This window comes from Teleopsis dalmanni, chromosome 2 (genome assembly GCF_002237135.1).
Source record: "Teleopsis dalmanni isolate 2A chromosome 2, ASM223713v2, whole genome shotgun sequence".
In the NCBI taxonomy this organism is placed as follows: domain Eukaryota; kingdom Metazoa; phylum Arthropoda; class Insecta; order Diptera; family Diopsidae; genus Teleopsis; species Teleopsis dalmanni.
This window is the reverse complement of record NC_051847.1, coordinates 233468184-233483674: the sequence shown is the minus strand read 5'-3', so window position 1 is coordinate 233483674 and position 15491 is coordinate 233468184. Positions and strand designations below refer to the sequence as shown.

Sequence of the window (15491 nt, the reverse complement as noted above, 5' to 3'; positions counted from 1 at the left end):
TGTGGGAAGGATCGTCATTAGAGTTGTTTGGCTTTCGATGTTTGGCAGAAAATGGAGGTAAATGCTACAAAATGGCTGCGTAAATATGCTTTTCCGTTTGCTTGATTTGAGGTTTCTGTCATTTAAAGTGTTGCCAAAGTGCCAGAGTGGCAAAGTGTTGTGATGCTGTGTATCAGCATTGCCGCGGATGTCCTTTCCATGCTTAAAGACCCAATTTAATTACTCGCTCTCTTAACTTTAATGAGTTAAGTCATTAAAAGTTGCGGTGCACTAAATTGTCGTCTTGGCATGAGACAACAGAAAAAGAAAAAAATTGCAAAATGCGAGAAATAAAAAAAATTAAAAATTAAAAAGTAAAATTATGCGCTATAAATATTTTGTTTCCTGTGCTGTGCCGCTCACTTCAGTTAAGTGTGCAGATATTTTCTAATATTCGCCTTTCGTCTTTCGTCTTTAGCCTGCCAACTTTGTTAATTCTCCGGGGAGTGCTTTTATTGCATAGCCATAAGCAATTTTGCATTATTTCAATTCCCCGCCCACCGTGCCACTGTTTCTGCTATTGTGTGTCTTGCCTTGCCTCACATATAAACAAATTGCAAGTGCCTGACAGTGCTGCCAACTTTTGTTTCAATTTTATGAGCACGATTATAAGTACTCCACACACATACGCCCAATGGGCATAAACGTTTTACTATGGCCGTGCAGCATTTATTGTTATTTAAATATTTTATACAAATAAGCAGCAGCACTGATTTTTATCTAAAAACGAATCAAACGTTATCATCTCAGCTCCGTTCGCCGGGGCATTACGCTCGTCTATGGAAAAAGACAGGGACAAAGGCATTTATGTTCACATTACAAAAATTTTATTATTACATTTTTTTCTAAAAATTTAGGGTCGCATTTAATTTTTTCGTGATAAAATTAAAAAAAAAATTTTTTTATTTTTATTTGAATATTCTTTGAAACTTTACCTTTACACAATTTCCACTTTCATTTTTGCAGTGTGACGACCATTTATCCTCCGGTGACATTGTGGTCTTTGCGCAGCGTCTTGGCTCGCATGTTTGCTGGCATCCTGGTTGCTTTGTGTGCTGCGTTTGCAAGGAACTACTCGTGGATTTGATTTATTTTCATCGCGATGGCAACCTCTACTGCGGAAGACATCACGCGGAAACCCAAAAGCCACGCTGTTCCGCTTGCGATGAGGTGAGTGTAATATTTATTTTTGCTTCGGGAATTCCATTCTTCATTCTGCCTCGATTTTTTTTTAATATTTATAGAGATTACTTTGTTCATTACCCGATTAAGGTATTTTAAATATTAAGGGCATATTTTATAAATTACAACAAGTAGCAAAGTAAATAATTCGAAGCAATTTAAGTTGAAAGGCCAAAAACCATATATAATAAGTACATAAGTCAGTTACACTATATAAAAAAAAAAATAATAAAAAAGCTAAATTTAACTATATATAAAAATTATTGCAGAGAAAAGCTCAAATTTTTTGAGACAGTTGTTATCAAAAATTATTCTTATTGAAATCATAGAAACATTTATTTTAATTATGTCTAAGATGTCTAAGATTTTGGTTATCAATACTGGAATTTTTCTAATTCTGATTTATATTATATACATAAATAATGTATATTAATTTTTTCTTAAGTTTTCTATAATAAGACAACGATATTTCTCATAATGAGCAAGCCGTTACTTATTTCATAAGTACTATTATGCCGTTACCAACAAAATTAAATACGAGAAGTAAAATTAAGCGCTAATACAACCTTCAAATAATAACGCACAATTATTCTACATATGCTTTAGACTTCCTTATATTAACAAAGGCTTCTTTCCCTCTTTTATCTTCTTTCACCTTCTTTCTCTTACTCGCTTTTTTCTCTCTCTCTCTTCCTCACTGTCTGTTTCTTCTCTTCCTGTTTCACTTGAATTTCTTGCCTATTTCCTTCTTTTTTTTATTTTTGTTTCTCACTTCCTTTTTTTACTCCCTCTTTTTTATCGCTCTTTCTTTATTCCTCTCTCTTTATCCATCTCTTTGTTCCTCTCTCTTTATCCTTCTCTATTTACCCCTCTGTTATAGTTATATCTCCCTTTTCGTCCGTATCTCTATATTTCACTCTTTTTTCCATTTTTCCTTCCCCCTTTCTTTTCCCCCTCTTGTCTTTTTCTCTCTTTCTGCATCCCTCTTTCTTCTCTTCATCTTTCTCTGTTAATTCTCTTTCCTCTTGTTCTTGTTTTTTCTTAAACCTTAATTTTCATTTTCTGTAACTATTCTTTTTTGTCTTTTTCTTCTTTCTCCGTTTCAATCTGCATTTTCTTCATCCTTTTTCACCTCTTTTTTCTTTTTCCCCTTCACCAGTACTTTGTTGTGACTATTGTAGCTTTTATTATACTTACTTATAGTCACTTCCGTAACTGTGGTACAGAATTATGTTTAGAAGTCTATATTGTAGGACTCCTTATATATAACTTTTTAAAAAGTATTTTTCGCTTATTTCAGTTATCTAAATATAGATCTAATAAAACTATTTCTATTTTATTTTCAGATAATTTTTTCTGATGAATGCACAGAGGCGGAAGGACGTACTTGGCATATGAAACATTTTGCCTGTCTTGAATGTGAACAGCAACTGGGTGGACAACGCTATATAATGAGAGAAGGCAAACCATATTGCCTGAGTTGCTTCGATAGCATGTTCGCAGAGTACTGTGACTATTGCGGTGAAGTAATAGGTGTAGATCAGGGTCAAATGAGTCACGATGGCCAACATTGGCATGCAACGGACCAATGTTTCTCCTGCTGTACATGTCGTTGTTCACTTCTTGGCAGACCATTCCTACCAAGACGAGGAACTATTTATTGCTCCATAGCTTGCAGTAAAGGCGAACCACCGACACCGTCTGATACTAGTTCCGGTCCACAATTACGACCAACACATCGTGCCAGTACAACAAGCCAAATTGCAAGATCTCCAAGGCACGGACGCGGAGAAAATCGCACTAAAAATACAACCAAAAATGCAGGCAGTGCTGGTGACTTGATAGAAAGACATGAACGGCAGCGACTGAATGTTGGTTTGGATCGTTTGACACTGGCACGTAACTTAGAGAATGGTGGCGTACCAGGCATACCTAGACCAGCACATCCACCACCAATAGACTTAACAGAATTAGGTATTAGTTTGGATAATATATGCGCTGGTGATAAATCAATATTTGGTGACACAAATTTAACATCCTCCCTACCCGATATGCTAATGTCAAAAGCCGAAGATTCGCATAGTTATCAAAGTATTGACAAAATTAATATAAACTCGCCGAGTGCTTCAGATATGACGCAAAGCACACAGGAAATAACCAACGAGCTTGAATTGGACAATGACGACAATGAAAATGATTTTTCAAATGATAATTACGAGCGACTGTTGACGACAAAGTCAAGAACCAATAAGCACCGAAACAAGCATGAAATTGATAATGTTGCTGAAATCAATGATGAGGAAAATAATCGCCAGCATAATATGAAGGAGGTACGCTTCCATAGCATCAACGACACTATGTCACGGTCGAAAAGTTATACAGACAACTCAAATGCCAGACGCAGGCGACGTAAACGTAATCAATCACGAAGTTCATCCGAAATGCAAATCAATCAAACAAATTTGCGGTTGCACAACGCACAAACGCAAGCAGGTGTTGTCGGCAACAATTTGGATAATTGCGATGCTGCCAGTGTTTGTTCCACCTGCTCCTCTAGTTCATCCAGCGATATGGATGATTATGTGTATCGCATACCGGCGCGCAAACACTATGGGGGTGTGCGGGTTTCATATGTGCCCAACGATGCCATAGCCTATGAACGCAAGAAAAAGTTGGCTAGTCAGGAGCAGAGCGTTGGTGGTAGTGGCGGTTGTGGTGGTAGCACGACGAGTGGTGGTGATAGCAAAAGTTGCGTGATATCATGACAACCTCCAATACTACCGCCACCGCCATTAAATCTGGGCAGTTATTATATACTGGATACGATTTTGGAGGAACAAAGATTGGTTGAAGAAAAACGGCCAGGCTGTTTAAGGCGTTTTTGGCAGTACATAAAAAACGGAAATGGTAGGAAAAGCACGAAAATGGAGTGCGTGTAAAGTGGGAGAGGTAGTGTTGGAGAGCAATGTAATTAGTGAAGTTTATTATGAGTTTATCGATAGTTATATAAAGGAGTAGTAAGCGAGTTGTAGTGAAGGAAAACTCAATTAAGTAATTAAAATTTTGTATTCAATTAATGTTGTGTCCAAGTACTTTGAGTAATTTAGACTCCGGCCAGTGTCTCGAGTTAAATTAGCATATCTCTGTATATAATAAATGCTGTTTAATTTTGTATATTAAACCGAAATAGAACTTCCATATCGTAGCTACTAAAGTATATCAAACTTAGAACTTTGTACAAAGCAACTATATCAGTATATTTACAACTGAACCTAGAGTGTATATTAGTGTTTTATATTATTGTATATCTCGATATATTCTTTTATTGTTCATTACATTGTAACACTGTACTTAAGAGATGTATGTAGAGTCATTCATTTGTATATAAATATTTTTATTAATAATGTATTTATTAATAATTAAGAATTCATAATCAAAAGAACTGTCAAAATAACATGTGTAGTTTATCTATCTATAAACAACGTGAAACAAAAGAACAACAACGAAATATCTGTAGGAAAAATACGATTATTTTACAATAGACAATACAACAAAAACAAAATAAATAAATATATAAAAAAAATTATAAATTGTTAATAATATTAAATTTATGCAAAATAGGAAAAAAGTTAAATTTTTTGTTTCAATACAACGAACATTTGTGCAATATTCATGAATACAGAACCCACGTCTTAGCAACAAACAAAAAGCTTCCATAAAAACAATAAAATAAAAATATAAATAAAACAATAATTTATTTCTTTTATACAAAAACAAAAATATGTTAAAAGATTAATAATAGTTTAGAAAGGTTTCGTTTTCAGTTTTTGTCTAAATTATTCGGATTCTTCATTCACTTGAACATTTCGCGAAATAAAAACTCATAGAAAAATTGGAAGAAAGGCTTTCTTCACAAGCAAACTTTATATAATTTTACCCAATTTTACTTTCTTTTTTTATTAAACAAAAATTTGTTATTTTTGCAAATGAAAGTTTTTTTTATTGTTTATTGTTTATTGTGTTTTGTTTTATATTTGTTTATTGTTTATTGTTCAAAAAATGTTTCATAATAATTAACAAAGAATATCGCAAACCTTCTCTCATGAAAGATATTTTTACTATTAGTTTTTACGAATAAATTTGTATGTTGTCATATAATCAGCAAAATTTTATAATGAAAAATATAACTATAACTATAATAATAAAAAATTTTTAAATATTTGAATATAACTTTATTTATTTTTAAATGAATATCATATATAACATTGTATTTTTATGTAAATTATTACAAAAGTAAATGTAAGTTGTGAAAGTAGTTGAACGTATATAGAAAACTATATTTTTATTCGGTAGTTGTCTTAAGTGTATCATTATTATTATTATTATATATTATAAACATATAAATAAAAATAAAAATATGAATTTTACAATTTCACTGTCAAAAAATTTATTTTCTTTTATTATTATGTTTAGGATAGTTGAATCAGTGTTCTTGAGCACTTTTACTCTTTATTAACTGCGAGGTTTCTTCATAACCTCTCTCTACGTCTTGACTGGATTATTGTTTATCACTTCATCATACTAATAATTGACCTCAAACAACCTGTAACCATTCTGAGATTCGATATCGCGGTGTTGGTCAACCTGTCAGATTTCGTAAATAATTTCAGGGCTCTATTCTTCTATTCTTCATGTATTGTTTGGTCGAATCAATCTTGAAGTCCCTGAGAATATAATTCATTCTAATATCTAATTTTATGGAGGACATCATTAACTTATTTGGTTATAGCAACCCTAAGAAATTGAACAGAAGGGTTATTAGATTAGATTTCTACTGAACGTAGATAAAAATGTTGTTAGAATACCAAGTACTATATGTAAATTATTGTAGAAGCATAATGTTCTTCAAGAGATCAATGATTTTGGCCTCACAGACATTTGTGTAACATCAAGATTAATTTCCCAATAAAAGAATGAAATAAAAAAGCAACTGGAACCTAGCTCTCAGAAAGCAGAAGTCTATGAATATGATTGATCTTTGGTGGTACTTACCGATCTTAGTTGAACATAAAGTACTCCGGGGATTCCAGGATTTTATCTTGGATAGAAAGGATAGAAACAAAAGGATAGAAACACCTGGCCTAGCGGTATCCTCTCGCCCTACCTCAAAGTCAGGCATTCACAAAGAATATGACTAAAAGTTTCCTTCAATTTCAAGCAGCTGTAAAATTCTTTTACTTCAGACAAATCCTTCTTATAAAGATGATAATGTAGGTCATGATAACCTATCAAATAATCTGCAAATCACCTGAGTTCTATGCTACTGAAGATGTAATGTGACCAATACTTATTGAAATTGAGAGGTCTAGTTACCCCACTAGGAAAGGACATCTCTTGGTTCGTGGCTTTTATAACTGTCGACTTGTTATATGGTAATTATGCTCTTATGCTGGAAGTTTCCTCACATGTATGCTATAAAAGAAACAGTTGAAAATTTCTTTAGCAGCTGGCAAGGACTTAGGTAAGTATGTCTTAATGTTAACACTCTCAAGTTTTTGTCTAGAGGTAAGGGAAAAGGTTTTTCTACAAATTACAGCTGATTAAAGCTGTAAATTTGGCAAGATTTAAAGCAGTTACCCACTATTATATGTGCCATACCACTATATCATAATAAACCAGCCAAAATAAGTAGATTTTGGATGGGTTTACTCAGAAAATTTATTCAGTTGAATTAGCCAGATTTTAATTAAATCTCAAGTTAACATATTCTTTATCCACGTATCACGTATTTTTATATTTTCTTAACCACATGGCCTAAGATTTTTCTAACAAAAGGATCAGGTCAATTTAACTAATATGTGGACAGAGCATATTTTTCGGAGAGTATAGGTTATTCCTTTAAGTACCCGTCGAACTTTTTCTTCTGTAAAAGAAGCCTTTAACCCCTATGCTATATGTAGAAATTACCTCACATTTGCATATCAGATTTAAATTTTTAAAACCTATGTACTGGATAAAGATAAGAATGATATGATATTTGTAAGATCTGTGTACAAAGCTAACTTATGTCAACGTGATTCCTAAAAACAGCTGCTGTTATTCTAAGCGACTTATTCAAAAACTACACTATACATGTCAAATACTTCTTAAACACAATGTAAGTATCCAAGCTTTATTTGTACCTGTTTACTACAACCTGTTGTAAGTCGGAGCTCAATTTCTAAGTCTTTATCCAGTCAATGATTTTGGGGTGTTCTGCTAGCGCTAGAACCGTGTTCTTTTTGCTTAGAAAATCTTTTGAATGTGCTATGTCGTGACTAAATCATCTAATATACTCTTTTTCACAAAACGAATATGCTTACTTATTGTATTGTATTACTTATTGATATCTGTTCAGTTTAGGGCTTATATTGAGTCCTTCAAACATTCATAAATTGTTCTCAAAATTATTTTAAATAATTGCGAGCTTTATGTGGTCTGCACCTTCATTTGTATTTAAATATTAAAAATGATTAAAATTGTTAAAAAAATCTGTATTCATAATTAACCATAATTTTCGATTAAAATATATTTGAGATTTTACGAAATTCTCTATAGAGAAAATCCTGCTGCAAGATTTTACCCACATGAAAAGGAGAATACTTAATTTATATATAATATATAATTTAACTCATCTTACTATGCAGATATTCAGATACTAGTTTGAGTTTTAAAGAATTTGTGAAGTGTAAATATTTATACTTTGTATAAATTCCATTAAACACCTGCAATGTGGGAGAGTACGCCATTTCTACCGCCGTCTTAAGACTCACTAAACTCACCACTAATTTACGATCTTTAGCGATGCCAGTAAATGCATCATCAAGTGTTTTGGTTTACGACTACTTAAAAAATCATAAAATATCTGCGAAAAGAGAAAAAAAAGTATCTAAATCAAAGATGAAAAAATATGAGAAAACCTAAACGAAAGCATAGAAATTTTCCTGAAAAAAGATTTAATGACCCAGCATGATTTCAGCATAAAATCCCGCACAACAGAAAATTGCAAGACGTCCTGTCATGTCTACTCCACCATCGAAGTATTACTCGACATATTCATGCCATTTTTAGCGGTTTTCTTTCGTTTCATTTAATGGATCCGCTCATCTGGCAACCCAGTGATAACGTGTCGTTTAGCAGCGTTTAACGTTAAATGTTCCGTTACGTTACGCGGGGTGAATAAACTCCACAGTTTCAGTGCTGCTCCACTCCTACACTCTTCTGCTCCCTATGCGGAATGCATTTTATTGACAGTTTATTTGGTTGTAAAAATTATATTGTTTCAGTTTCACTGTTTACGACAAACGTCGAGACGTTACACGCTACGTCAATTCCAGTTCGAACGTTCGCTGATTTTTTCTTCTTCATCTGAATTTAAAGCTCATAAATTTTTGGTTTTATAAGGGAAATTTGGGTTTTGATTTTTATTTTATTAATATTCGAAATTAGCTTTTTGAATGTTTTTAATTGATGCCTTCGGTCGCCCGGAGCTCTTGCCATGTTTGATAACAGAAATTTAGAATTTATTGCGTTAATAAAACACGCGAATAAACACGTCGAAATGGAGTCGCAGAATTCATGTTATAGATTTTACGATTTTAGTATGTCAAAGGTGTCATTTTTCAATTACAAGCGAAAAAAAATTTATTAATTATAGATAAAAATGTGATTGATTGCGAGAGATGCTGAGCCGCTTGAGCTGTTTATGCAAATTAGTACGGCGAAGTTGAGCGATTAAACGATTATGTGGAAGAGGAGATAAGACAACAACTTAAGTATAGAATGGAGAAGTTAAGTGTTTTAGTTGAGTGCTTAGTAGCTCTCATATAAGCGTACTTTGCATTGAATATACTGAATAATTTGTGGTTCTTTCTAAAGTACGTCTAAAGACAATAGTTTTTTATTATTTTCTTAATTGTGGTTAAAGAAACAGCAATTTCAATTTCTTTGATGCTGTAATTTTACAACTAAATTTCGTGAATTTTATATAATACTTTCTATTCTATATTATATATCATATGTTCCATATTCTATGTTCCATATTCTATGTTCTATATGCTATATTCCATATTCCATACTCCATACTCCATATTCTACATTGTACATTTTGAGGTCTAAATTCTATATTCTGTATTCATATTTCATACCCTGTATTCTATATTCTGTATCTATATTCTATACTTTAGCCTACTTTTCCACTATGCTATATGTATAAATAACTTATCTTTTTAGATATTGGCCTCCTATGAAATCAGAATCTTCCTAAACTTTCTTGTGGTTGGTAGGTACCATACTATATATCCAAGATGTAGTTCAAGATGATGTTAATGATTCGGTTGATTAATATGACATGGCTATTCAGTTGATTAAACTTACTATATTGGTTTGAAGTTATGACCTTAGTGGTAATAATGGACCATCAAAGCAAACTAACAATAGAGTTGTTTACAGATTTTGAACATATTGAATAGGTAGTGTACTACCTCGTACTTTATACTATATTGCTGACAGAACTATACATCAATAAAGTGGTATCACTCACAACATTGACTTCTCTTCAAAAATTATTTAAATATGTTGTTTGGGAATGAAGAAAATGTCAAATATAACCTAACACCACACACCAGACTCACCTGGGTGCAGTAGTGATATATTATTTATACTGATTCAATGGTGACATACATAGACATAGACCAATTAAATAATTTCACAAGTTCTGTTAAATAGTCTCCGTTCCATCCAGTCCGCTGGTCTAAGCTTAACATCCTCTAGTGGTATCGAGCCTCAATATCATTTGCAATAATTCCAAAAACTATTACTACTATATATGTGAAATGTATTTTAAGAATAGTTCAAAATTTTCATATCAAAGCTATGTAACTCACTCTTCCTCAACATAATGTGTACAAAATAGTTCAACTGTTCCATTAACGGCGAACAATCACTTTACACCTGTTATATAAATATCATTTGGTTTTCATCACATCTTAAACAAATTTATGGCTTCAATAAAATGTTAACGCATCAGTTTGACATCCATTGTCCCTATTATTGCGTAGAAAGAGAAAAAAATGAAAGCGCTTCACACATTTAACACATCTTAGACTACGAGAACTGCTCATCAAGTCTGAAATTGTTGCTGTTAAGCGTGTGTTTATGGCACTAAACTCACTACAAAACAACATTCCGGAGAATATAAGCCAAAAGACTATTTTATAAGACGACACGACCAGGACATGTCAATAAGGACACCTAAATATTTTATTAGGCTGGATGCAGGAAAATGTGTGGTCGAGATTGTGTTTAAGTTTGCCAAGAAAAAGTAAAACAAAAAAAAAAAACGAGGGGAAAATGTTAAGAAAAACTGCAAAAATAACAGCTAAAGCAACAACAATCACAACAACAAATTGTGTAAAAAAGGACTCACATAATAAATGTAGGCAATGATGTTGGCCATAACAATAAGGATGATGAGCTCTCAAGAGAATTGGCGCGTGTTGTAAGAGGCATTTGTGGCAATTGCTGAAACGGTGCACTTCCGCATTTCAGCCACGACTTTCCTCTGAACTTTTCAATTTATCTTCTTAGTTTCGCAATGGATTTTTTGTACAAACGTGTCCTGCTTTATTAAGGCTCTTTTGAGATTTGTTTTGCTTTTTCATCCAGAAACTGGCGGAAATATTTTGTTTTTGTTGACTACTTTTAGAGAACATATGTTTCCAATTTACGAATTTATCAAATTTTTATCAAAGTTAATAAATGAAATTATTGAATTTGGTTTATTATTAAGATACACTGTGAAGGACTTGGAAAACTGTTGTGAAAATAGAAAATTATGGAAAATAGTGAAGTTAGAAAGCGTATAATTTTTTGAAATGTTTAAATATGTAAGGACTATTACTTAAATACAGTTGTTATTTTAAATTTAGTATCTGTTTACGTTAATTATATCTAAACATAGCGAACAAATGGTAAAAACCACATTTAAAATAAGTTTTCTAAAAATTAAATATGAGAAAACTAAATAGGTTGATACCAAATTAACGATTGATGTCACAAATATAATGTATATGTTTTGTCATATATATATACTTTACATATTTATATATAAAACAGAGGAAATCTCTTACAATGACTTTTCGTTCAATACATATGCTTTGTAATAATATAAATAATATAAAGTAAATCCCTCTCAGTGGATCTTAGGTCAATTGAAAGACATTATGCTGGGGATTTGCCAATTGATTATATGTTATACTACTTAATAATATGAACGTTTAAGTTATACAAAGTTGAGAATCAATTTTTTTCCTAACACAAGTTAACTCCAAAAACTTTCAATTACTTCAAAAACTCCACCATTCCATATAAGGAAATAGGATTCTTTAATATACCATATGCCACCATAAATATTAAAAGACACACCGAAATTCTATTATTAACACAATTGCTATTATCAGATGATGCATTCATGTAGCCGGTTTAAAGCCCTTTCATCATATGCGTATAATGAAATAAATTCATCTTAATTTATATAATTACGGCTATATTAGTTTAATAGATATGAGTCTCACATATATCATTCCTTATTCTGCATCTGCCCAAAGTATTTGATTAAGTCTTAAATTTATTTATATTTCAACATTAAAACAAAAGTTTCTTCTGCAGTAAATTTAACGAGACCAAAAACCTCATCAGTCATTGTGCATAAATCCCAGAGCTACGACGTGCATCACAAGAAGATGCCAAGCTTAATCTTATATATTCCAACCAAGCATTTGCATGTTGTGCCAATGGAGACCATCAATCATACGCAGTCTACCTTGGGAAAATGCATCCACAATGGTAACACTTAATTTTCTACAGCATTAAAATGTGAAATTTCCTTTGTCTGCACTTGAAATGCTCATCTCAAAAAGGAAATAAATACACAGAAATATACGCAAATAAATGCAAATAACAAGATAGAATGTGTGCAAACAGATTCTTGTATTGAGATACGCAGTACATTTTGTTTAATGCTTTTAGGCGCATTTTGTTACCTTGAAATGTATTACTTAAATCAGTTTACATAGCAATGTTAAAGTGAATGTTAAATTTTTGAAATATGTTAATGCTTATGTATATGCAACATATTTTTCACACTAAATTGCTGGCTAGTCTGTTAATGGTTATATTAAATAATTCTAAATAAATACTAAATTAATTTAAAATAATTCTTAAATTATTTGTTAAATTAATTGTGTATGTATGCGTTTTATTTTATTGTTATCTGTTGTGTTTTTTTTTTTATTATATACTTTTTTCGACTTCCTGCAGACTCTTTAATATTAAAATAAGAGCTTATACACGTATGCAATATTTTAAAATTCATATGCCATCTTTGCTATTTACAGTCACATATTTTAATGTCAACAATTCTTTTTTATTTTAATATGTAAATATTTTGTGTTCGCATTTGACTTTCATTTGCAATTCCCCAAACATAATAAAGAATTTGAGCTTTGATATCAAATTTCAAATGTATGCTTATCAAGTACGTGCCCTTCAAAAATTTTACATATTCCAGCAGGATTTAATTTTTAAATTTTATTTATTTTTAAAGTAAAGTAAATCATTTAAATTAAATTGAAAGTACAGTGAGAGTCATAGCGAATAGCAGATTTAAAAAAAAATTCTCCGAACTTTTAAATGCTTTTTGTACACTAAACAGGAAAACAAAGCATACTCGCTTTTTGTCATTCACAAATAATGTTTATCAAATCAAAAATATATTATTCTTAAAGTTTATTTGAAGAAAACGTTGTGAAATGCAGTACTTCTGCTTTAGTACTCCAAAACTTCTCACAATAATATTAACAACCATAGACTTAAAAATTCTTATGTAGAATATAAAATATTGCTGCTGATTATTATAATAAAGTGAGGAATTAGCATATGTGAAGCGTTTTTTCTCTGTAGTACAACGAAAAATTGAAGAACTTTTTTCTTACAATTTGTCATATTCTGTTCTGACAGCACATAAAAGTACACGTAGAACAAGGAAAAATTTCTCTAATACAAGAAATAATATAAAGTATACATAAAAATAATAATAATACTCAGTTGAAACTTTACACACACGGTTATAATGCGCATAATACTTCGAACAACACATGTTATGCGCCTGAAAGTCTACTCTGACAAAAGTAATAAATGATGTTAAAGACAATTTGACGGATGATGAGTGCGCGGTTTATTTATAAACGAAAAATTTTGCTCGTTTCAGTCAGCCACTGTCATTCACATATGCGACTAAAGCACTTATCTACATCTTCCACATCACACGCAGAAGTTGTCCATGAAGACGTATGCAATACTCGTATATGGAAAAAGTTCTGTGCGTCATTAATATAAAAGATGGATTCTGCAGCACATCGAGTGATGAGACAATTTGTCATTCATTGCAGACACCAAACACAATGAAAGGTAATTAGACTTTAAAGTATGAACGCAACCAGCGTATATTTACTTTCACAATTGCCTTCAGTAACAATAAGGAAACTTTTGTTATTCCTGCTAAAGTATATAAAAGATTTTTGAAGTTTAAATATTAAAACAAATGAAGTCTCATTAAAGTTATGACAAATGTGCTTACGTTTATATGAATGAATTAAAATTGAATACCAGAAGTTTAAATGAAATTAAATAGTTTGAAATTGTTTTTAACATATGCAATCTTTGAATAGAGTATGTCTTTAATTTTCTGTATTGTAAATTTGAAAAGACCCATAAAAACTAGGATTTTTTAATAACAATTTACTGGATAGTCACGTTTTCTTGCTGTGAATGAAATGAGTGTATTAATATTATGAGAATAATTGTGATTAGGAAACGCGTAAACTTTCATTTAAATCTAGAAAAGCTAGAAAACATTTTAGAAATATTATTTTTAAACTCCATTGTCCCATAAGTTTGTCGAATATCTGCTGCTATACCTTACATATGGCACTCTTAGTGCTTATTTTTAACACGTAATTCATAATTGACTTATTTACATAGATCCATGAGTTTAGATATTTCCACAATGTATCTACTATAATTTATATGATATACATATAGGTATTATTATAGGTAATTTAATAACATATAGCTCTCGAATACATTCTTAATAAACTTATTATAATAAATAGCATAGCCTCGTTAAGACCATTCAATATGTATTTATTGATTGTTCACGACCTTCTTTTAAAAGACCATGAACGATCATTACATAAGTTCATAAGCAGAACTTATTGCTTTCGAGGCCTTACATATCGTACCGGACAAAAGTTTTTGCATAATTGGTTGCGCTAAGACACCCTGTAAGACTTTATCATATAAAATCCACCATTTGGAAATTATTGGTAAAAAAAATGTTGTGCACTAAGACCGTAAAGGTGCATTATACTTCAAGTCTTGTTCAGACATCTTACAAAAATGTTCCGTTCTGAAAGCTGAAACGTTTGGTAAAGGTAAGGTGCTGATACTGGTGCTATTGACAACGTCTGAATCGTGAATTCAAAGTTAAAGTCTTAAGAGGAGGGAACAAAAACATGGAAAATGTTTGCGAGTGTTTTCTAAAGTCATTTGTAGTCAGCGAAACAGAGATTAAAGAAGTGTTTGTTTAAAGAAGTGTATATCTTTCAGATATAGTGATTTATATAACTGTATATTCCTTTACGTTATGTGTTCCCTTTGAACTAAGTCCGAAATATGTAAGTAAATATAATGAAGTACTTTTCATGTTAATATAATTAAGATTTTTGTTTCAAAAATTATAAATAAATGGTACTATGAAATCGTACTATTAAACAAAAAAACCTTTTTTTTTAATATTTTTAAATAATTTTGTAATTATTGTACATTCTATATAATATTTTTAGCATATAAAGGTTCTTTGTAACAATTGCCAACTTTTTAGTTACAAATAAAATATCATAATTGCTGGCATAAAAGATTTAAATAAATTGCTTTATTAGTTTTAATTAAGCTAAATAGTATTATATAAATAATATAATATAATAAATAGTTTAATAAAATTTTTTTTAATATTTCTAAATAATTTTTTAATTATTGTACATTCTATATAATATTTTTAATATAAATGAAACACATTGAATTGTAAGCATATGCGTGCACATGTTATTCCAATACAATATTCTCGTGCAGCCTAAAAGCACGCTACATAAATAATTATGAAAAATTTACCA

General features: G+C 31.1%; 1 protein-coding gene across 1 annotated transcript; it reads left to right on the top strand.

The window, feature by feature from the left end:
• The first annotated feature begins 51 nt into the window (after positions 1-51).
• Positions 52-4527, top strand: LOC119676979 (protein espinas-like). The gene is made up of 3 exons (XM_038088247.1): positions 52-57; positions 1006-1209; positions 2568-4527. Exons 1-3 carry the CDS (start codon positions 52-54, stop codon positions 3984-3986), a joined length of 1629 nt encoding a protein of 542 aa, XP_037944175.1. The 3' UTR covers positions 3987-4527.
• The last annotated feature ends 10964 nt before the right edge of the window (positions 4528-15491 follow it).